This window comes from Peromyscus maniculatus, chromosome 1 (assembly GCF_049852395.1).
Source record: "Peromyscus maniculatus bairdii isolate BWxNUB_F1_BW_parent chromosome 1, HU_Pman_BW_mat_3.1, whole genome shotgun sequence".
Classification (NCBI taxonomy): Eukaryota; Metazoa; Chordata; class Mammalia; order Rodentia; family Cricetidae; genus Peromyscus; species Peromyscus maniculatus.
In genome coordinates, this window is record NC_134852.1 from 153,824,563 (window position 1) to 153,848,379 (window position 23,817).

At 51.1% G+C, this 23,817-nt stretch overlaps 1 protein-coding gene across 2 annotated transcripts in view; it reads left to right on the top strand.

Annotated features, from left to right (window-relative positions):
• The window catches only part of Kcnq1 (potassium voltage-gated channel subfamily Q member 1), a 330,113-nt gene that overhangs the window by 260,855 nt on the left and 45,441 nt on the right, over positions 1 to 23,817 (top strand). For both annotated transcript variants that reach the window (XM_006977299.3, XM_076555691.1), the window contains 3 exons: positions 4,004 to 4,098; positions 4,670 to 4,716; positions 5,598 to 5,659. In XM_006977299.3, the coding sequence (XP_006977361.1) occupies positions 4,004 to 4,098; positions 4,670 to 4,716; positions 5,598 to 5,659 (204 nt within the window). The remainder of the gene's footprint in view (positions 1 to 4,003; positions 4,099 to 4,669; positions 4,717 to 5,597; positions 5,660 to 23,817) is intronic.

A 23,817-nucleotide genomic window follows, 5' to 3' on the forward strand; every position in this document is an offset into this window, starting at 1 on the left:
GTTCTCCTGAGGCCCTGAGTCCAGGGCTCTCAGAGAATAAGGTAGTAAGCTGTGTTCCTCCTCTGCTATGGGACAGTTGTGAGCAGAAGTCATGGGGAGGACAGAGCCTTACTCCTCACTTTGAGAACATGTCAATAGAAGCAGCAAGGGGTAGAGGGCATTAGCTTACCACAAGGCCCTTGTCCCTGGGGAGAAAAGGCTTAGGGTAACCCACCTTAGTCTCCAAGGACAATCTCAGTGGTAGCCCTGTGTCTTGTTATAGGCCATACTTTCCACACCAGGCCATGGGATTGACACAGGCTCCTACTGTCCCCTCAACACAGCCCCCACCCCATCCCTGGAGCAGCTGAAACCTCCACACTCTGTGAGAGGTAGGGACTAAGACACAGTTCCCATTCCAGGTTATCCTCATTGTATTGAGAAGAGCTTTGGTGACATGAGTCTCATTTACAGTAGTCCTCAGCTCCTCAACTGTTGCTATTCCAGCCCAAGAACAGCCCTTGGGATGGCCAAAGCCCTTGGCCCTCCAGCCAAGCTCCTGACACTAATGAGAACAGCATGTGGCTTCTCACCTAGCTACTCACTAGGGATCACTGGAGGGATCCTGTGCCCATTCAACAGTACCACGGCGGCATTCTGCTACCCACTTATTAGCCTGGACCCCCTGGTACTGTCACAACTCAAGTAGACCAAGCTCCCACCACAGCTAGGGACCTCATATTGTCAAAAGGAATAAGGATCACACTCAGCAGGGGCCAAATCCAGGAGGCACCTGGCAGTGTCCTTGAAGGGTCCAAAGGCTCCATGGAGATTGCACTTGATGCTATCTCTCCCCCTCTTTAGAAGCCATGTGCCCTACAGTTCCACTGCTGAGGTGCTAAAGGTAACTGGGAGATGAGACAGCCTCCTGTAGAACCAGCTCTTCCCAGATTGGCAAGGAGCCACGAGAACCCCATGGGGAGTCACATCTTGACAAGACAGTCTCTCGGGGGCAAAGGAGGGGCTAGGGTGTGGCACTCTTAACTGGGAAGCAATGTAGTTTAAATTGATAGTGTTTAAAGGGTCATAAGAAATTGCTGGAGGTCCCTAGGACGACTGTGGCTTATAATAAATTTCGGTTTTACTCAATTATTGAAAAAAATAGCCAAATGAATGGAAACACATGAACTATGAACCAAAGGCTGAGGGGCCCCCAGCTGGATCAGGCCCTCTGAATAGGTGTGACAGTTGATTGGCTTGATCAGTTTGGGAGGCTACTAGGCAGTGGGACCAAGTCCTGTGCTCATTGCATGAGTTGGCTGTTTGAAACCTGGAGCTTATGCAGGGACACTTGGCTCAGTCTGGGAGGAAGGGACTGGACCTGCCTGGACTGAGTCTACCAGGTTGATCGCAGTCCTCGGGGGAGGATTTGCCCTGGAGGAGGTGGGAATGGGGGGTGAGCTGGGGGTAAAGGGAGGGGGTGGGAGGGGGGAGAATAGGGGAACCCGTGGCTGATATGTAGAACTGAATGGTATTGTAAAATAAAATAAATGAAATTTAAAAATAAAATAAAGAAATTGCTAAGGTATGACAGTCCTCAGGCTGAGAAATGGCCCCTGTAGGTGTTGGAGTAGGTTCCACATGAAACAGTACAGTACCTGCTTGCTAAGTTTTATGCCGTTATGCTGGGTAGGCCTACGGCTCCCCGGGGTTAACTTCTAGAGTCTTGATACCCAGTGGAGTACAAAGACCCTCATGGTTTCCAAGCAGTTTCCCCCCTTTGAGTCAGAGGTCATTTAGTGGCCCATGCAGACCCAGTCTCTATGGAACAAACAAGGGGCCTGCCTGTTGACATGTTTGCTAGGCTGAGGAGGAAAAGATCCAGAGCCTAGCACTTTCTTCCAGGTTCAGGACACTGGGTCCTAAGAGTGGCTCAGGAAGCTGCCAGAACAGGCCAGACAACTCCTACCTTCCTGCTCTCTGCTTCTCCCCTATACACTCAGCACAGGTGGCAGAGGGGCCCTGTGGGGTATAAAGGCTTCTAAGTAAAAAAAATAAATAAAAAATAAAAAAAATAAAAAGTAAGGGCTCTACAATGTGCTGGGGACACATGGACAGGTAATGGCAGGCTTCCAAGAAAGAGTGAGGTAGGTGAAGAGCGAGCCCCTGCGAGGAGGACTCCAAGGGCTCCGGGCCACCCTAGTGACCCAGATTTCTTGTCTCAGCCATGCACCCACCTGCTCCCCACCCTCCCCTGCTGGTCTTAATGCAGGCATGCCTGCCTGCCTTGCTGGCTGATAAGTCCTTGGCCAGCAGCCCTTGTGTCTGGCCTGAGGAGCCAGGGCCTCTTAACCCTGAAAGTTTGCCTTGAGCACCCACGTCCACAGTCTGGTCAGTCTGGACAGGCGGCATTATCTTGGCTCATCTCTGGCTCCTGTTGCCACATTCCTAGGACACTGGCTCTAGGAAAGAGCTGAGATGGTCTCTTACACTAGTTCTAGGCAGATATTTGACAAAGGCCCCTCAATCCCCAACCAGAACCTGGAGGGGAGCTTGGCAGTTCCAAGATAAGTCTCAGCAGGCCTGGAGTAGTGCTGGCCATGTGTGGTTGGTAGGGTATCTCTGATCATCCTCCTCCTCCATTTTTTTTTTTTTGCGGGGGGTGGAGGGGGTGAGGGAGATTTTTGACACAGGGTTTGTCTGTGTAGCCTAGCTGTTCTGGAACTTACTATGTAGACCAGGCTGGCCTCAAACTTGGAGATCCATCTGCCTTTGCCTTCCAAGAGCTGGAATTAAAGGCCTGTGCCACCACTGCTGGCTCTCTCATCCTTCTTAACTGTGCCCTGCTTACAGGCCCTACCATACTCCTGCAGGCCTGACTACTCACACCTCCCCACCACACATTGGATCACATGCGTGCTTGCAAGGGGCTAACAAGGGTACTCATGCACATTTGGGGACAGTGGCCCTCAGACTCTCAGACCGTCCAGACACCAACATAAAGACCTGTCTTGCTCCCCATCCAGGCCTGTGCTGCCTCAAGCTGTAGTGTCTACCTCCCTTGTTCAGTTATCCCCAGGCATTACCAGGCATCCCTAGAGGTGCCACACCCTTTGTAAAGCATTTTGGCCCACAAGTTCTCTTCCCCATTACTGAGGGTGACCTTCAGTGTGCACTAAGGAGAGACCCACATCCTGGACTCAGTCGTTGCCACCTCTGACTGACAAAGTGCTGCATCAGGATTCCTTGGCTTTTCTCACCTTAGATCTTATTTAATTCTCATTCCCTCCTAGACATAGCAGAGCAGACCTCAGCAACCCATTTTCCAGGAAAGAGGAACAGACTCAGTATCCTGTTTTATAGAAGACAGGAACAAGGCTCAGAATCTCATCTTACAGAAGGGAGGATCAGGGCTTACAGTTCCATCTTACAGAAGAGTATAAGACCTGGAGACATTATCAAGTGCAGTTCTTAGACTATCTTAGCTACATATGCACAGGACCAAGGATCTGTGTAAGTGCCATCCCAAGCTTGGCCTCATAACAGTCATTGGGTATGTAGGTTGCAGAAGATGTGATGGTCTTGGTGCTCATAATGACTCTGGGCATGGCAGGTCCTTCATGGGAGCTTGACTGTGTTTTGGGAAGTCTGTGTGGCATTGGAGGCATCTAGAATACATGATATGCTAGCTCCCTACCCAGAGAAGCAGCAAGTGTGTCACCAGTCAGTCTAGGGCCCAGATGGACTGTGGAGATGCAGCACCATGTCTCTGGCCTGCTAGACCAGCTCTTTCTGAGGAGACTTGGAATCAGGGCCAGTAGACTGGTAGGAGCTGGCTGGTCCCACTGGTAAAAGATGGGAAGTAAAGGCCCAGACAGGCTAAGCTGGTAACCTGCAAGGGTCAAGCCTGCTCTTTTATATGTTCTAAGCCATTCCTCCCTCTCACTGGCCCTCTCACTGTCTGCATTTAGAACTGAGCCTATGGGACTCAGGGGAAAGTGACATGTGTCTTTCTGACCCGCAGCAAGCACGGAAGCCCTACGATGTGCGGGATGTCATCGAGCAGTACTCTCAGGGCCATCTCAACCTTATGGTGCGCATTAAAGAGCTACAGAGAAGGTAGGCACAGGAACGGGTATGGAGACACGGCCCTGGGAGGTCCTGCCCCAGCCTCGCAGGGAAAGCAAGAGTTCTTACTGAGACCCACCCCTGAGTTAGCCTCCATCCACGGATCTTCTTGCCACTGGAGTGGAGCTAAGGATCCTGATCGTTCAGAGCCAACATGGTCTGGGATTCTGGCTTAGATCCTATTTCCATCAAAGCAATGTGGTCCCTAGGGCCCAACACAGGTTTGGACCTAGAAGGCCAGCTTGATAGGCTAGCTTGCAAACCTAGCTCTGTGTATATCATGGAGAATGTGACTGTGCCTTCCATAGACAAGGCCAAAGGTTCAGGGTCTCCCATTTTGACGCCACTCATCTCATCCAGGGAAAGAGTCTAAGCACTCCAGCTTCTGCCCCTCATCTTTGAACTTCCTGCCTGGCCCTCTCAAGAGCATGGGCCACAGGGTCTTGGGTGCCTCTTAGCAGGTCTTGGAGTGGCAATGGAAGACTGGCGCGAGTGTCATGCTGTCCTCCTAGATACAATGGTCTGTCTTTGTGTGAACTGGTGTCCCTCTCTTTTCTCCCAGGCTGGACCAGTCCATCGGAAAGCCATCTTTGTTCATCCCCATCTCAGGTGGGTGTCTGCACTGGTACCTGGACAGGGCAACCCATGACCGGCTCACTCTCACCCCTTCACCTCATCTGCCTCTCCTCTTCATCACAACAGACCACTAGGGCCTCCTGTGTAGAAGCTCGAAGGAACAGGTAGACCCATGCTAGGCAAAGTGTCTGTTGATGGGCTGTGTAACGGAATGTTCTGGTGAGGGCAGAACCTGCTGTGTCCCTTTAAATGACATATTTTTAAAGCATCATGGTCAGACTCTGGGTATGGCAGTGTGAGCCCAGGGCACATTTTCCTGTGATGGAAGGGCCTGGTGTGGAGCATGGGTCAGATAAGCAGTCGGCCCAGAGTTTCAGAGGACATGATGGGGGTCCTTCCTGGCTCAGGTGTGTGGGGATGTACAATGGCACTGTGTGGGCTAGTTCTTGGCTTGGTGGGAACCCTCAGGTCCTCAGGACAAGGGGCTAAGCCATACCAGGGAAAGACAATGCAAGACATATTATTCCTAGTAACAGTGCTAGCTGAGGTCCAAACAGGACTGTGGGGCATAGTCCAATGTTGGGGACCACTGAGACAGCAGATACCCTGGCCTGATGATGGGTCCAAGCCCAACAGGTATCACAACCCAGTTGAGTCACTCCCTGGACAGAGAGTGTTCTGTCCCTCCTGGAAGACTCTCAGGAGTTCCAAAGCTGGGAGGAGCAAGGATGGAACCCAGCTTCACTCGGCCACTATAGTGCCTCCTCCTGCCCTGACCCTGCTGTTCTAACCACAAGAGAATTGTAAAGGATGTCTTTACCCACTTCTCCCATCTCCTGCTCCTTAGGGTCCATCCAGGCTCCCGAGCCCACACCCACAGCCCATACCCCTGACTTTGTGCTTTACCCCCACAGAGAAGAGCAAGGACCGTGGTAGCAACACCATTGGTGCCCGTCTGCACCGGGTAGAAGACAAGGTAGGTTCCTACATCAACTCTGTCGGCTCTGATAGTCACCCTCCTCAGCCAGTGCGATACCCCAGGGGCAGCATCTCACTGCCCCACTCAGCTCCACACTCTGCTGATCTCCTCCGTGGAGTTCTTGAGAAGCTCTCTGCATGGTGGGTGGGCAATATATTTCACAATTGTGTGCTTGGGAAATCTGGCCTGCCTACCTGCTGGCTGTTTCTGCCTAGTGTCCCAAGACCCGTGGCCTTGCCTCTGCTCTGGGAAGGAAGGGGTGAGACCTCAAAGTCAGACACACTGAAGCCTTGAACATGACCTGGCTCTTTCCCTCCACCCTTTACCCTTAGAGCTTTTTGCTCTAAGTGCTTCCTGGCTGTGTCCAGGAGATGGCTGCAGCTGGGTTCACATCAGCCTCCCCATAGGCCAGCTATCTAGGGTCTTTGCTCTGTGTAGTTCAAGCCTTCAGAAGACTCAGAACCTGGCTAGGGTGGATTCCTGAATGGTGTTGGCCTCTATTTACCCCGGACCCGAATGGGTGGTGGAAGTCCACCTCAAGATACTGTGGTAGGCTGTGCTGGATCTGCCTGGCCAGGCTATTTTTAGCATCCACAACTATAGGCTTCTACCTAGAGTAGATAGAGTGCATACCCTATGGCAGCTCCTTGTACACTGGCTGCCCACAGTCTCAGATCCCAGAGTGTCACAGCTGACATTAACTAGGCCATTAGACTACTCCATTGCCCTCTGTGTTCTGTGCCGAACACCTCACCTTTCATGAGCCACTGGAGGCTCTGACTCACCAGGGGAGCTTTTCTTGGGCCCATGGTACAACCCACTGCTACTCTTTGAAGTCTCTGCAGTTTGAGGTGTGCCGTTATCTTGCCAGACAACTCGTCTGTATACAAGGATTTTATCTGAACATAACTAGGAGGCTAAAAATAGTGGAATTTCAGTTGAGTGGGGAGTGTGGTTACTGCTGGGTTGCCCTAGCAACGCCTGCCTCTGGCTCTCTTCCAATATGGGCTGCAACTGGGCAGGTAGGCAGGGATAGTCTGGCCCACATAGGACAAGCCAGCTTTCCTTTCCTAAATACGTCTTAGGCACGAGGCTCAGAAGCCTCTCTGCTGCTCGCTAGCACGTGTTCCCAGTCTGGGGCAGCCATGGAGGTCTGTGGCCCATAAGTAGACTCAGGAGGGGGCATGGTCTGGACTCTAGATATTCTCTGAGACCCTTGGGTGTATATATCCAACACTGAGTCTCACTGCAGGGCCTGGCCTAACCTGTGGCATCCAGGGCCTGAGCAGGGAGGTACTGTGGCCCTTGACCAGCAGACCGCATGGCTAGAACAAAGATTGTGCACATCTGGCAGGATGGGAAAGATATTCAGAGTGTCCAGTTCCCAAGGCCTAGGCTCAGTGGTGGCTTGGGAGCCTTGTCATTTGTCTACATGATCAAGGATACCCTTGGCTTCTCTCTTCTTTGCACATGGGCCTATTGAACCAGTGACAGGCACCCTGGTTTGAGTCTCCTATTCAACCTCCTCAGACAGCCCCACATCTTTCCTGGTCAAGGCCACCTTTGCTGGCCACCCCTACTGCTGGAAGGAACCAGGGGATGTACAAATCTCCAATCCCTAGGTATCACAGACCAAGTCCTAGGAATGTGAGCCTTCTCTCCCCAGAAATATAAAAGTAAGCCTGCTGTCAGTCCCAATAACCCCACCACCACAAATTCCCGACCCAATCGAGTTCTACCCCATTCTAACTGTTCAGCTTTCCCCTTTTCCCCATTACCCATAGAACAGGCTAACCCTCAAACTCAGACCAGAAACTTAGTGTCTCCTGTAAGTGACAGAAGGTGATAGGTGTTATCTCCTACCAGTGTCCCCCTCAAGACTCAAGATGTAGCTGCCCAGCAGCAGTTTGGGGTTTAAGAGCCAGGTCACAACTCCGTAACCAAGGTGAAGCCTGTACTGGTCCAAGGGCAGGAGCAGGGCAGAAGGACATGCCAGTGTTTTATCAGATCAGAACAACAACAAAGGGCTGGTTTTCCAGAGTCCATGGTCTCTGGGAACAAAGTTTAGGAACAAAGCTAGGTCGATCCTCAGAGCTCCTGGTAACCTTGGCCCTGTCTGGGCTCTGAGCCAGGTTTGCAAGGATGCTGGGATCCTGCAAAAACACCTCATGGGCATCACTCTTCATCTGCACCCCCTGCCTCAAGATGGTTAAAATGGAGGAGTGAGTCCTCTGTCCAAGGCCATGGTCCACACTAAGCCAAGGCACCTCCCAGGGCTCTAGCCTGGACCTCCATTGTACATCAAGAGGCTGTCAAAGATGCACTGACCCAAACGGCCTGTGGCAGCCTGCCCAGTCCCTCCCCTGTCCAGGACCACTGCCCCCTGTGGGGACAGACCCTGGGAAAGAGCTTTGCTGGGCCCAGAGGGCATGATGGCATGGCCGGGGCCCCACATCATCCCAGTTATCAACTTAACCATCGGGACCAGAAACAACCCAAGCGCAATCCTGCTGACCTTGGGAAGTAGGGGGACAGGAAATCCCTGGGAGCCCAGCAGTCCCAGAGCCCAGCCAGTGCCAGCCAGCCTGGCTGAGCCCAGCCAGAGCCCCTGGGCTTCCCTGCTGACAGCCCCTCCCTCCCCCACCTCCAGGCCAGCTGCGGCTGGCCAAAGTCAAGTATCCAGTGCCCAGCAGCTTGCCTAGCTTAGCTTAGCCCCTCAGCTGCACAATGTGTCCCACCAGAGTCCACCCACATGGCAAGGCTGAATCCCACTCACAAACAGCTGGACCAAACCCTCAGAAGGGGATCAGGCTAAGGACCCAAGGAGATTTGGGGTGTCTACCTTGTAAGGGATTTCCAGGAGAAGCCAGCTGAACTTGTTCAGGGGTGCTTCAGTTTCCCTGACCAGGAGTTTCCTTAGGCCTAGGCCAGGGACTTATACCAGGGAGCCATGCCCATGGGCTCCCTTCATATACCCACTGAATATTACTGATTCCATTGTTCTAAAAATCTAGCAGTCTCCTGTGGTCACACAGCAAGTTATACAAAGAGCTGGTTTGTAGCAGTCACAGATGTGGGTAAGGGAAGAACATTTAAGAAGTGTGAAGGTCCTTTGGAAATGAGGCTGGAATCAGCTCTGAGAGCCAAGGCTGGGTAAGGGCCAGTGGCCTTGTCCAGGGGCTACAGTAGTCAGGACGGATGGCAATCCAAGATAGTACAGGCCATCTTGTTATCCCTATAACAAGAACCCCAGAGTTCTGGCTCCTGCCCCACCTCTCTCTTTCTCTCTGTTGCCTGGCCCTGCCTGGGCCCCCCACTGGCTTCCTTAGGATCCCCTGACTCTCTGCAGAACCCACACCCACCTCTTCCCCATGGTGTTCTTAGCTCTTCTTGGACCTGGACCTGCCACAGTGTTTATTTTACAAGCTAAGCTCACACTGTCGCGCTGATATGCAGAGCACAGTGGGGCCAAGAGACTGACTTTCTTGTTTTCTGCAGGAAATGTTTGTGGCTCAAAGCCGGACACAGGGGAACTCTGGTTTCCAGACCCTGCTCATGGGGCATCTGGGGGCAGGAGGGGATGGGGGTGGGTAATGTCACAGCACTCCTTCTGCCTAGTCCTGTCCCCTCCAGGCCATACATACTTACTTCCTGTACGAGGACACCATCTAGCCCCCACCACTTGCCTTCATTTCATGGACCCTCTTTTATTCATGAGGCCTACTAGCTGGCCCCTGAGACCTTGTCATCCCAGGCCATTCCCTAGGTATCCTGCTCCATTCTTGCTCTCCAGTGGAATATCTTCTAAGCCCAGGCCTTCGTGTTCTCTGGCTGGGGTATTAGTTACATAGATGTCACTGCAGACTTCCCTACCTCATCTCTCACATCCTATATTAAGTCTTAAATGCTGCCCCAAATCCACTTGATCCTAGTCTGCCATCTTTGCTGAGCTGTGGCTCCTCACAGATTAAGTGGTGAGGTGTTCCCACCAATCCTATACCCAGGAAATCTTTAGGTGAGTCTTGATGTTTTTTCTCTCTCTTGAATGTTTGTTAGAACTTCAAGGCAACACCCTCCAGACTGCTGCTTCCTTTGTGAGAACATTTTTAACTACTGATTACAGGGATTTGAGGCTTATGAACTATTAGGGCTCTTCATTTCTTCTTGTGTCAGTTTTGATACGCAGCAGGGCTGAGGAATTTGTACCTTTCATCTTGGTTTTCAATTTTATTGTTTACTTCGTGTCTGTAACATCTGCATTTTGCCCCTGTTTTCTCTCATTCCCAGGGCTGTTTATCTGTGCCTTTACTGTTTCCCACAGTGACCAAGCGTGCTATGCATTCCCCGATTTTATTGATATTTTCACCAAGCTGTTGGCTTTGTTGATCTTCCCGCATGTGGATTTTATCTTGCTTATTCACATCTGTTTATCTCTTTCTTTCTAATCACTTGGCCTCAATGTATTTTTCTCTCTGACTTTTTCAGCTGGATAGTTGTTCATCTCCAGATTTTCTAGATTTTTAAGGCATGTCAGCCATGATAGCTATTCATAGCATTTACACTGTAGGTTTTTTCTGTAAATATCACTGAAAAGACATACGCCATTTTTGTTGAGACGGGGCCTCACTGTGTCACTCAGTTTGGCCTCAAACTTAAGACTATCCTGCCTTAGCCTCCTTAGTCTTTGGGGTGACAGACTCATAGCACAGCACCAAGCTCCCTACATTTGATAAAGCATTTCACTTTCACTTTCATCTGCTTATGGTGTATTTTTCTAATCTCCATCATCTCTTGTTTATTCCAAGAGTTATGCCATGGCAGCGCAACTATGTGGTTTTCGTCATTGTTATTATTGCGGTAGAACTTTCTAGTAACATTGTTTCACTGTCAGAGAAAGTGGTCCTGGGATATCAACCCCTTGGAACGTTTTTGAAGGATGTTTTATAGCAAAACACATGCTCAGCCTTTGTAACGTGCCTTGAGTACTTGAAAGCACATTCTGCAGTCATTGGATGCAGGGCTGTGTTTACAAGCACTAGAACAAGCTTGTTCATTGTTTTGTTCAAATCTTCTATATCCTCGTTGGAATCTCTTTATCTATTTGATCTATCATTTCTGAGAAGTCATAGGGTAAATTTCTGTTTAACTTTCTAGGAAACCGCTAGACTATTTTCTAAAGTTGTTGGTTTTTTTTTCCCCCTTGTTTTCCCATCAGCAATGTGTAAACGGCCCACTTGCTCTCAGCCTTGCAACTAGGCAGTAGGCCTGGTCTTTTCTATTTCAGCCCTGTTAGTATGTAATGGTATCTCATTGTGGTTTTGATTTGCATTTCCCTAATGACTAATGATGTTGAGCAACTTTTCATGTGCTTATTAGCCATTCATAGTCTTCTCTGGTGAAATGTTTATTCAACTCTCTTGCCCGTTTTCCAATTAGGTACTCCGCTCTATTGTCAAGTGGCAGGAGTTTTTAATATGTTCTGGGTACAAGTCCTCCATCAGACGGATGACTTGCAAATACTTTCTCCTAATCTCCGGCTGTCTTTTCATTTTCTGAATTGTCTTTTAAATCACAGAAGTTTTTAATTTTAATGAAGTCCAATTTGTCTTTTGTATGTTTTGTATGGTTCCTGCTTTTGATGTTCTTAGACCTCTTTACCCTATCTGAGGTCATGAACATTTTCTTTCTTTCTTTATTTTTCTTCTTCTTCTTCTAGAAATTATATAGAATGAGCTTTTGTATTTAAGTCTAGATTTTGAGGTAATTTGAGGGTATGAAAGGCGATAAGAATCTAAGTTTTTGTTTGCTTGGTTTTGTGTATATGCATGCTTGTATGTGTGCAGGTACACATGTGTGCAGGTATAAATGTGTGTAGAGGCCAGAGAAACACCTCAGCTGTTGTTTTTCAGAAACCATCCATTTTATTCTTTGAGAAAAGTTCTCACATTGACCTGCAGCTCACCAAATGAGCTAGGCTGGCTAGTCAGAGAACTCCAGGGACCCGCTAGTCCCTTCTTTCCCAGCCCTGGGATTACAAATATGTGCCACCATGCCTGACTTTTTAACATAAGATCTGAGAGCTAAACTCTAGTCCTCAAGGTTACACAGCAATATCCTTAGCAACTGAGCTATCTCCCCAGCCTCTTAAAGGCATCTAGCCCAGAGACCAAGCATAATGACACACATCTTTAATCCCAGTATTTAGGAGGCAGAGGCAAGCTGATCTCTGTAAGTTCAAGGCCAGCCTGGTCTACATGGTGAGTTCTAGGTCAGTCAAGGCTACATAGTGAGACCCTATCTCAAAAACAAAAACAAAAAACAAAAAACAAAAAAGCCCAAGCTGACCTCTCACAGGCTAATAATAATCTTCAATATTTGCCTACTGCAGTTACCACACAAACAGCTTCTTTTTAACTTAAAGATATTCAGTTGCTCAGCACCATGAGTCAAAAATACTTTTTCTTTGATCAAGTAGCAATGGCATCTTTGTCAGAAATCAATTAACCAAGCCAGGCACGGTGGTACACACTTTAAATCCCTGTACTTGGAAAACTGATGTAGGATAGGGAGTCTAAAAACAGCCTCAATTACATTCCAAGTTTGAAGTCAGCCTGGGCTACCTCAAAAGAAAGTCATTGACCATAAACGTATGGGTTTCTTTATGGACCTTCAATTCTGTTCTCATGGTCCACACACTTGTCCCTAATCCCACCCCACACCCTCTTGATTATTGCATCTTTACAGTAAGTTTTGAGATCAAGCAGTGAAAATCCTCTGATTTGTTTTTCTCCTTGCCTAATCTGAGACCTGAAAGTTTCCATATGAATTTTAGGATGAACTTGTAAATTTTTATTTTTAAAAGAGAAAGAGGGAGGAGAAAAGGCAGTCAAACAGGGTGGCTGGCTTCTGGGATTTTCTGTTGAACCTGTGGACCATTTGGGTAAATGGACATCTTAGACCATGAATATATTGTCTCTTTCTTGGTGTGTGTTCTACTTTCATTTCTTGGGAGGTGAGATTATGACCGAGTTTTGATCCTGTAGCCCAGGCTAGCCTGGAACTAACTATTCCATAAAATTCACAATCTACCTGTCTCAGCCCCTCACCCCCAGGTGCTAAGATTACAAATTTCTTTTGGTAAGTGCTTTGTAGTTCTTGATGTGCAAATGTTGTGCTTTTTGTTGTTGTTAAATGCACTCCTGTTTTATTTGCCATGTGATTGGATTGTTTTTCCTAATTTCACTTTAGGATTGCTGGTTCCTGGAACTAGAAACTCAATCTTTGGCTGATCTAGGAAACTCTAAATTTGCTATTCTTAGTTTTTGTGTTTTGTTCTTGCTGTTGATTCTGTTAGATTTTCCACTCCTGCTACAGATAATGAAGACAAACTCACTCCTTCCCTTCCAGTCCAAATGCCTTTCATTTCCTCCCTTCCCTCCCTTCCCTTCTCCCTTCCCTCCTTCTCTCTCTGCCTTCCCATCACCCTTGCCCTGGCTTAAACGTCACTAATGTGTTGGAGTGACTGGAGAATCTCCAGGAGAAGGCTTCCAGTCACCTGCCATTAAGGATGATGGCTTTGGATTTCCCATCAACGCTTCCTGTTGGTTGAGAATATTCCCTTCTATGCTGAGTGCACCGAGAGCTGGACCGAAGCAAATGTGTAGGTTCCTACCTGTCCTTTCTGACTCTGTCGAGATGACCACTTAGCACTTACTCTACTAATACAGTATGATACAGTAACTGATTTGGGGATGCTAAACCAACCTCACATTTCTGGGATAAGGCCCATTTGGTCACACACACACACACACACACACACACACACACTTGTGAGAGGGACAACATGGGAATTAACACAGAGTCTGCTTGTATAGTCTGTCCCAGGATGGCCTGGAACTTACTATGTAATCCAGGCTGGTGGTCTCAAACTCACTATGATCCTCCTGACTCTGCCCCAACCCTAAGTACTGAGATTCCAGCACCACCATGCCTGGCTTGTATCGATAGTCACAAAGGATATTGTACTATGGCTTTCTAAGTATGTGTGTGTGTGTGTGTGTGTGTGTGTGTGTGTGTGTATGTATTCATGCACATGTATATGAACATACATATACATATAATCAGCAGTTTTGCCACCTCTTTCTCACACATGCTGCCTCCCCTGAAGTGCCTGATTTCATTCCCTCTTCTGCTGCTGCACATATGGGCACACATCCAGCCTGGCCTTTCAGTCCTAGGCTCGAGGTTTTCCAGACCACTCAGAAGATAAGAGTCTGAGCTCTAATCTGAGCTGTAACTCGCTTGAGGATATAACTTCCCAGGGCAAAAACTGTTCCCTTTCTCTTAACAGTTAAAGCCATCTTGACAGTCTTCTCAGGGAGTGGGTTAATTTTGTTGACTTTCCCACTGAGCTATTTGAAGGTTGGAGCTTGGTGAAGGTTTCTGCTTTGAGACACCCAGGTTCCAATGCCCCATGTCACTAGTAAGATGATAGAAACTAAAGCTCATGGTGCATGGTTGCCTTTGGGAAGTGCTTACCTCTGAGTCCTCGGCTTCTAACCTCCCCACCGTCTGGTCAGCTCCTGGCTGCTAGCCACAGATATTTCATTTTCCAATAGCTGCACTAAAAAGTAATATGGTGAAATTAAAAACACAGCCATAGATTTTACTTAGCTTGGGAGACCCCAAATACTATGATTTCAATATAATCAATACAGAAGCTGTTAGGGCAGCTACCAGTCTTCCCTTATTCTGAGTCCTCAGAAGCCAGACAAATTTTATGCACATGACCCATCTCAATTTGGAAGCTGGGTTTTCATGAGAGCTTCTGGAGTTGTATTAAGACTTCATAAAATTTACAACTTGGAAAGGAGATTTGGGGGCAGTTGTCTTTGTTTTTAAGATCAGGTCTTGCGCTGCAATCTATTATGGCCTAGAACTCACTTTGTAGTCCAGGCTACCCTGGAACTCACTATGTAGCTAACACTAACTTTAAAAACACAAGTGATTCCCCTGCTTCAGCCTCCCAAATGGTTAGACTACAGGCATGAGGCACCACACCCAGCCTAGGAAAAGAGATTCTTTAAATGTTCTCAAAACTCAGTTACGGATCTATGTGTAATTAAATTTATTAAAATTCGATCATAAAAACTCAGTTCTTCTAAAGCTAATACGGGCGTAGGGCCTAAGCTGTTGGATGGCGCTGTTTTGTGGCCTCCGTGGAGGCAAGGGTGGCCATGACCAGACTAGGAGGTCTGTGAACACCAAGAGAGGGGAGCTGGCGTGGAGGGGAAGAGGGATAAGAAGCAGCGTCTTTGGCCCTGGACCCTCTGCCTACCTGGGCAAGGGCTCCCTCTCCTAAGCTCCCTGCCTAGTCCATGACCCACCCTCTCCAGGTCTCAGAGGACCACAGGCTGAGACCCACAGGCCATACTCTTGGATGATTTGCCCGCCGCCATTAAGAGCCTCGCTACCTGCACGGACGGGCTGCTTACATCAGAAAGTGGGGCAGCCTAGAACACACCACAGCGCTGCCTCCCCCACCAAGTCCCCTTCCCACTGTCCCCCAGCCCCACTCCATCACCCCTCCTTGCCTTGCTGCCGGGCTACTCTTGAGTGACAGGGCCGTAAACAGGCAAAGGCATGGGGCTCCAGACGATCAAAGAGCTCCCTTCAGGAGCCGGTATTCGTTTGCTATTCTGGGAACTGGTTATTTTAAGGTTCGTGTATTTTTTCTTTCCTGAGGAGCCGTCTTAGTGGATGGTGGAGTCCTGAGGTGCTGGTCCTTCAGTCAAACCACACAAGCCCTGTTTTGTCTAGGGTTTCAAAGATAAACCTATAATGAAAGCTCCATTTGACACAACGCCCCACCACCCTGGTCCTGGGCGGGAGTGGGCATGGCTGCTGAGGAGTCCCCGTGCCCAGCTAACACTCTGAGAGAGGCCACTCATGAAGAGAACCTGAACTCCCAGTGCTGGGCCATAGGAGCCAGCTTGTGTCCTGTGAGCCACCCCTTTCCGCCTTCAGGAATACCTTAGGGCCTGAGAAGGGTCCTTGTCAAAGACGCCCCCACTCCACCCCAAGGTTATAGAGAAGAGTCAGCTGCTAGCTTCTCCCAGAAGGAAGTCAACATGTAAGAAAATGACCACAGCCACAATGAGTAGCGTAGTATGAGTCACAGGCTTCCTGTCCCTCTTGGTGTAGCATGCTCCCTTCAGTCACAGGTTCTGTAGAAAAGCCCAGGGAAGGCTGTGAGAATTAGACACCCATGTGCCTTTCCTACCTGTGGCTTAAGGATAAGCTCTAGGTTTAGCAGAGGGCTGTGGTATACAAGGACACTGTTCACTATTGACACCTCAAGGAGCTGTGGAAGAAGAGGAGTTGGTGACACTGGGTACCTCTGGACACAGAGTGTCCTACAGTCCTATGGCCATCAGGACTGTAGGGATATTGCAATTACCTAAGGCAGAGCTGTGGGGAGCAGCTGCAGGCCTCACAGCCCTCCTCTGCTCAGGTGATTCTGGTGTAGCAGACCATACGCAGAATATTAGGGCAGTAGATGGCTCTCAATTTGCTCAAGCAGGAGATTCTGATGCCTAGCAGCCTTTGGATGCTTCTCCTGGGACTGGCATTGGAAGGGAAAACTATGTCTAACCCACAAAATTACCTCAGAAACAATATAACTGTTTTCGTTGCCCTGGCCCTCTGTCTGACTACAGTCTGCCATGGTTCCAGGACCACCCCAGACTGATACCCTGTGTGCTAGGCCCCCTCTCACCCAGCTCTTCCCAGGCCTACAGAATAGCCCAGCAATAATGGTCAGCCTAAAAATGACCTGCTACCCTGCCCATTGTGACAGAAAGTCTCAGAGCCCAGTCCAACCCAAACAGCCTCTGGGAGAGACTGGGAACCTTCTCCATCATCCATATAACAAGGACATCATCTGAACCCCGAAAGCTGAAGATAGACATGGGACTAGAGCTCACTCCCCTAAGGGATGGCTGATCCTCTCTGCCTTCAGTAGGCCCCACTGTCCTCACTGAGCCTAAATTTTCTCCTTTGTCCAAGGTAAGGAGGACACTCTGTCAGTAACCATGAATTTGGAAAAATTAAGAGAAAAATCATGCCCCGCCCCGGTTTTCTAGTCTGGCCTGATTTAAGGGTCACTCACCTGTGGGAGAACCAGGCCAGTTTTCCACAGGCATAATCTCAATGCCCATCTCAAGCCCCCATTGGGCCTATCTGGCCCCTGGGCCCCATGCTAAGAATCATCACGGTTCCTTTCCTCGGGCACTGCTTTACCCAGGAGTACTGCGTCTGTGCTGTGCACACTTGTGTGCACACAGGCACAGCACAGACCCTGCACTATCATCCCCTGCCTGCTGCATGCAAGCCAGAACCTGGCCCTCCTTCAGTGCCTTGGGAGCCAGCATCTAGGTTGCTAGCCCTACTGCTGACACTCAGTGGCCATGAGATCTAGCAGGTCCTGTGGGCACCCACCATGTGTCCAGCACTGATAGAGGATCCCCAGCCAGGCCAGAGGACCGATGTATGCAAGGGACTTGGGGTGTGGGTAATATTGTGTGAATAGAACCAAGAGACCCAAGGCGCTGAGCACAGAGCTCGTGGTGTGAGCATGAGAATGTGGGGAAGAGTTGGCTCTGCTCCAGCCTGTCATGTATCCCCGAGCAATCATTCCAAGTCTAGGTCTCAGTTTCCCCCACGGCAACAGTGACCGCAGTTTTTCAAGTCTCCAGCAGCCCCTACCCCAGAGACATCCATTCCCCTCTGCACTCCTCTCTCTTGGGATGTTTCTCTCTCTGTCTGTGTGGGAGACACTCCCCCGCCCCACACCAGCTCTCCTGAGTAACTCTATTTATAGGCCTCAAATATTGGCTGGAGAGGAAATTTACATTTTTTGAAAATTTAGCTCAAGCCCGTGTCAACTTCTGTGGGTGCGACTGCTTCTGAGAGGCAGGGAGCAGGCGGGCAGCAGACAGAGGCACATGTGTCTGCCTGTAACAGGCAAGGGCCCTGGGCCTCAGCAGGGCTGTTGGGTGATCTCTAATCAGTAGCTTCTGTAAAGGGAGGCAGTAGACACCGTCCACAGGGGATGGGGCATGAGGGTGGTGTGAGCCTGTGTCCGTGTGGCCAGACCTGCCTGGCCTCCTTGGCCAACCTCAGAAAAACATGTATTTTGGTCAAAATGAGCCTCTTTTTAAACTTGTCACCCTGTGGGCCAGGGCCTACCCGGCCCCAGCTCTGCCTATTAAGCAGCAGTTTGGTCACCACCAAAAATAGATCTCCCAACCTAGAGCCATTCCCTCCCTTCTTAGGAGAGGACCAGCCTAGAAAGGGGTAGCCAGCCGTGCCTGGCTCTGGCCTTGGCCCTGGCCGCTCCGGAAACCATGGGCTGGTGAAGACAGGGCGGGGATAGCAGCCATGAGGCACACTTGGGGGCACCCCTCAGGGTGCACGGAGACCGTTGGCAATACCTGGCATGGCAAGTGACAGCCAGGGCCAAGCCTGGATGGTGTCACAGTGGGCCTCTCTGGAGAGGGAGAGACCTCTCAGCCCCAGTGCATGCAGCATGTGGCCCACATAGCCCCTACTGAATGGCAGGTGGATCCAGCAGGTCCCTGCCAGCGAAACCTGCTAACAGCTAGCAAGCACCTTCTCCATGCTCACCCACCCAAGGCCTGGGGTGCAGGTGGGTTTCGCTTGGCCTAGAGGGCCTCGTCCACAAAATGGCTGACTCTGCCTTTCAGCCGAGATGGCAAGTACGGGAAGAACCGCTGCGTACACGGAGGCCTGTTTGCTTTGCTGAGGGAACAGCCTTTCCTTGCTTGGGTTCCAAGGGCTCCAGAAGCAGATGGAAATTTTTGTGGATTAAATGCCGGGCTGAGGCACGCTGGGCTGTTTGGGTTGGCAGCATGCTGCCTCCCCGCCCGCTCCTCATCCGCTGCTTCCCGCCCTCGGCACATCCATTCATGCCTCTGCTCCTGGGTCTCCCTCCTCCACTGCTCTATATCCCTTCCCTCTCTTGTGGCCTTGAGGGGTAGCTGTGCTGGCCCAGAACAGGGGAGACCAAGGCCCTCCTCAGCAGCTCCTGCAGGGACCCCAAGTTTAGGGTACTCTTGACCTCCAGATCTTCATCTGTGAAAGAGAAGGCTGACTTTGAGTCAGGTGAGCAATGTGCCTGTGGCTCGGCACTCAGAAAGCACCAAGACACAAGCCTGTCACAGCAGCTACTGTGCTCCCAAGAAAACACAAGGCCCAGGCTGGTATGGGTGGAGCAAGCCTTCATCCTTCCTCCTCAGGAGCTTCTTCCAGACAGACTTGGGCTTTTGCAAAGGAGTTTGGAGGGTGGGCAGGTCTGTCAGGGATCTCTAGGGGGGGTCAGTGAGCTAGGGGTAGAGCTGTCCCACAAAGGGCTCTGGGGAAGAAAGGTATAGGGCATGCCTGCCATGTTGCCCCACAGCAAAAGATGGATTAAGAGGAACAGAAAGTGGAGCAGTGAGGACAGCAGTGTACCCTGGAGGCACTGAAGGTTTCCCTCTGAGGAGGCTGGGAGTTGGGGCTTGGTGAGCAGCCATTGCATATTCAGCAGGCCCATTTTGACATGTTACTATGAGCTCCAGAGGGTGGGGTGAGGCCCACGTGTATCTTCCCCATTCCCTCCCCTGCCCCACCTCTGCTCACCACCTCACCCCACAGCCAAGGACACAGGTTGGTCAGTATGCACAGCGCCCCCTCTGTTCCTAGGCAGCCAGGAGCCGCAAGTCAGGTCTGGAGCATAAAGAGACATCTGTGTGGGCAGCGAGGTGGCCAGCTGCCTGCTGCCCGCACAGAGATGCTATATCCAGCCAGGTGGACGCCCCATCGGACCACCAGCACCCACCCCCCAAGGGGTGGGGTTTCTGAGGAAGGTGTGAGGTCCTGGCCTAGGGCCTAGGTAGCCTATGTCACCTGGTCACTCTTGGCTGGTTGTGTGGGAGTGGTGAGGGGGCCGAGGCTACAGATGGGATTCAGCCTTCAGGTACCATGTAGGGCATGTCTGGGTATGCCCAGCAAGCCCACAGACTTGGTTTACATGTCTATGACATCCTCTCTGGCTACGATGAGCCACCTCAAACAACCAGGGTGTATGTACTGTCAGATCATGTGGGGTACTTCCCCAGAGTCCACAGCATCCTCCAAAGTGCAGCCCTGCTAGCCAGGACAGAGGGACAGAAACCCCAGGGAAGCAGGCAGGAAACCTCTGAGCACTGCATGAATTCATTCAGTTGGCCAGTCATCTTGTACCCACTGATGCCAGCTCCATATCCAGTGCTGCCACTTAGGCTAGGAGGGTGGGCTGACTCTTGTCCTTGAAACACACAGTCCAGTGACAGAGGAGGGGACACCCATAATGGCCTGTAATTACGTATTTCCTGTGGTGGAGAGGAGAAAGTCACAGAAGCCGGCTTTCCCTGGTGAGGAAGTCAGGAGCCAGAAGCCAACAGGAGTGGTCCAGGTGGAGGTCAGAATGGTCAGCCTCTACAAAGACCTTGGGGCATGAAGGCAGTACCTCTCGAAGGCAAAGAACACAGGAAGATAGAACCTAGCCAGAAAGGTGCAGACCGCTCAGCTAGGCCCTGGGGCTTTCTATGGCAGGAAAATGGAGGTAAGGGAGGACTCCAGATAGCTGTGAGGGGCTGAGCTGGGGTTAGGTGAGGCATTAACAGTATGGACCAGGCCCACAGACTGATGGCCCCTTCAGAGACGAGACAGGAAGATGGAGGAGAGAGAGCATCAAGGACCCCAGGCCTCTGATGCAGGCAGCTAGACCTCCAATGTCAGGAGCTCATGTGGAAAGCAATGAAGAAAGTCAGTTCAAAGTGGAGAGTCAAGAAGGGCACCAAGTCAAAGCTGAAGCCAAAGAAATGGGCTTTACCTGCTCCTCAGAGAGGCAGAAGAGTGGAAGAGAGAGGCTGGCCCTACCTCGGGCCTGTGCTCCCAAGCCCAGTCCAGAGCTGATCTCAGGGCTCAGCACAAAGAAAGGGTAGACCAGGTTTGTGAGAATCTGAGGGGAGCAGACTCCGGGCATCAGGCTTCCCAGGTGGAAGGCTCTGGGACTTGCTGTTCCTAAGAGAAAGACAAAGTCCAACAGGGCAAGAAAGGAAGCAGGCTTAGCTCCTAGCAGTGGCTGGATCATAGAAGGAAAGTCAGGTGACCAGTGGCCTCCACAGCTCTACACCCCCTTCTTCAACCTCACTCTTCCTGGTTGGTGTGGAGTCAGGAAAACGTGTGGGATACATAGATGGCAAGACCCCAGGCCTCTGATGCAGGGCCAGTGGGGAGAAGGGTGGAGGAGGAGCCAGGACCCAGGTCCTGCCCTGGTGAGGAGCATCCACCCTCCCCTTGTACCTATGACCCTCATCCATACAGACCCCATGTACCCCCAATCCACACACATACTTCCACAGCTGTGGGTGAGAAAGACGTGACCTAAATCTGGTGCCAATTCAGAATCCTCCACCCCATTGATAACTAAAAGCATAAGCAGTCCTCTTCCCCTTCTGCCTCGATTTCCCTGCCTTCCCTCCTTGCTGCTTGAGTGTACTGAGGATGAGGGAAGTGTGCTGCCTGCAGCCTGGAGCATGATGCCTGGGTTCACAGAGCAGGCCCTGTTTCCCACCTGCACTTCAGGTGTTCGCTCACTCGGTCATCTGTCTGTCATTCTCAGTTTTTCCTCTGTGTTAATCTCTTTCTTGCTGTGACCAAATTCCCAGCAGAAGCAGCTTGAGGGAATGGTTGACTTTGGCTCACAGTTTGAAGAGATTCAGTCCATCATGGCTGCAGGGTGTGAGGCAGCTGGCCACGCTGCAGCCACAGTCAGGAAGCAGAAAGAGGTGAACACATGCTCAGCTTGCCTTCTCATTTTCATTCAGTCCAGGACCCTAGCCCATGTGCTGTCCACATTCAGGGTGCCTCCCCCCTGAAACATTCTGGAAACACTGTCACAGATATGCCGGGAGATGTTTCTAAATCCCATCAAATTGACAGGCAAAATTAACTATCACATACTTTTTTCCCCTAAAATTGGAATCCTGGACCTGAATCAGCCTGGGCACTGTGACCGGTTGTCACCCAGTTACAGAGCAAGCCCAAAACTAACCATGACTGGTAGGTGCCAGCCAGCACTAGTTCCCCAGTTTAACCTGGCTCCCTGCCTGGTGAGGAAGAACCTGGCATAACCTCCCCTATCCTACACCCACTGGGGCTCACCGGAGTTTAATAACGGTCTACAGAACTCACTCTCTTGCCCCTAGTCCTGTAGGCTTCAGCTATTCAGCTGTCACAGTGACTGGCACCGCGGCCACAGAACCCACCCAATGCCCACTGCCATACTGCAAGCGAACATTTTTTCTGCTATAGAGCCACGATGCACCCATCTTCTGCCAGTCCGTGAGAAAGCTCATGAGCCTCTAGTCCTGGCCTCTCTCCAGCTTCTTTCCCCAGTGAAGGGGTGGGCAGGGAAGGCAGGCTGGAGGGCCAGGGCAGGGAGCCTCTGCTGCCTCAGGTTGTAGGGCTATGATCACCCATCCTGTTCTCTCTGTGATGATTCCTGAGCGCCTCCTCACCTTGGTGAACACAAGTGGCAGCCAGGAAGCCATGGCTCTCTGGCTTAAAATAGTCTGTTGTACCTTGCACTGGAATTCAAGCATAGATACTAAGATACCGGCGATGATGGCCCAGGCCATCCTGTCACCACAGAAGACCAGCACAGCTGTGGTGTCCACAGTCTGGGAGAGGCTTTTCTGAAGATGCTGAAGATGAATAGCCGAGCCAAGGACAAGCCGGCCCTTATCTCCTTGTCGCTCCTCAAATGCATGATGGAACTGAGGCCTACTGCTGGCCCTGAACTTAAAGGGTAAGGTGGCAGGACTCATCCTCTCCTCCCCTCCCATCCTCTCCCAGGTGTTCCCAGGCCCTCTTCTTCTCAGGCTTTGGAACTAGAGCCTGGCAAGGCCAAAGCCAAGCTTCCTCCATCCTGGCTTGCTCATTCATGTATGTACACACAAACTCTTTCTGCCACGAAGGGCATTGCCTCCACCCAGCCTGGTCTGGTGTCTTCTCTGCCAACCCCTCAGGACACGTGCCCCCCACCTCGGAGCTAGACCCTGCGATAATACCCCACCAAAGCACAAGTTAGGGTGCCAGGGAGGCGCCACGGGCCTCGCAGGAAGCGCAAGACTGTAGGCCCTTCTTCCCCGTAGTGGCTGCTGAGGTCCTTCCTTGCCCCCACACGAGCCCCCATTGCTGTGCATGCCGCCACCTGACAGATGTGGCGGTGACAAAACGATGAGGCCGGGAAACGTTGGCCCTTCGGTGCTGATGAAGGCAGCCTTTATCCCGGCCGTAAATGGTTTCTGTGTGGAGTGGAGCTGTGCCTGTCCCAGGCCTAACCCCTCAAGGGCCGGAGAGGCGAAATTGGATCCGTGGGGAGAGATTTTACAGCGTAGGGGCTGGTGGCAAGTGGTGGCAGACCGTCCCCACGGGGCCACAATGGGGCATTGTTCCCAGCCTCACCTGGGCTGTCTCCAGCATCCCAGGATTTACGAGGTTCAGCCGCAGCCTCAGGCCGGCTGCTCTGGGCTGACTAGGGGGTTAGGGGGGTGGCAGCGAGGAAGAGGACAGTGCCCAGCCCCCATCTCCCTAGTGACAGCCAGCCAGGGACAGGCCATAACGTGTCTGCAGACCACAGCGGGCCACACCATGAATGGGCCCTCTTTCTCCCGTAACCCCACAGTGCCCAGGAGGGCTGGGAAGCAGAGGACTGAGCCAGTTCCTACAGCCCACCTTCTTAGGGGCTCCTGCCTTACAGAGGTCTGGGCCAGGCAGCCTCCTGCCTCCTAGACCCCTAAGGATTTCCCTGGCACCCAAGTCCACACATACAGAATCTCTCCCGGGCCGCCCACCATGGCCCACACTGAGTCAGGAGTCTGTAGGACCTCCTATAAGCATCCTTCCCTCCTTGCCTGCTCTTTACCTTTATGAAGGGTACACATGGCCCTTGGCCTTGCCAGCCTGGTCCAGCTCCTTCCCCCATCATATGAACTTCCCCTGTATCCTCTATATACAGCTCCCCTTGTGCCTGCAGAAATTTCTTA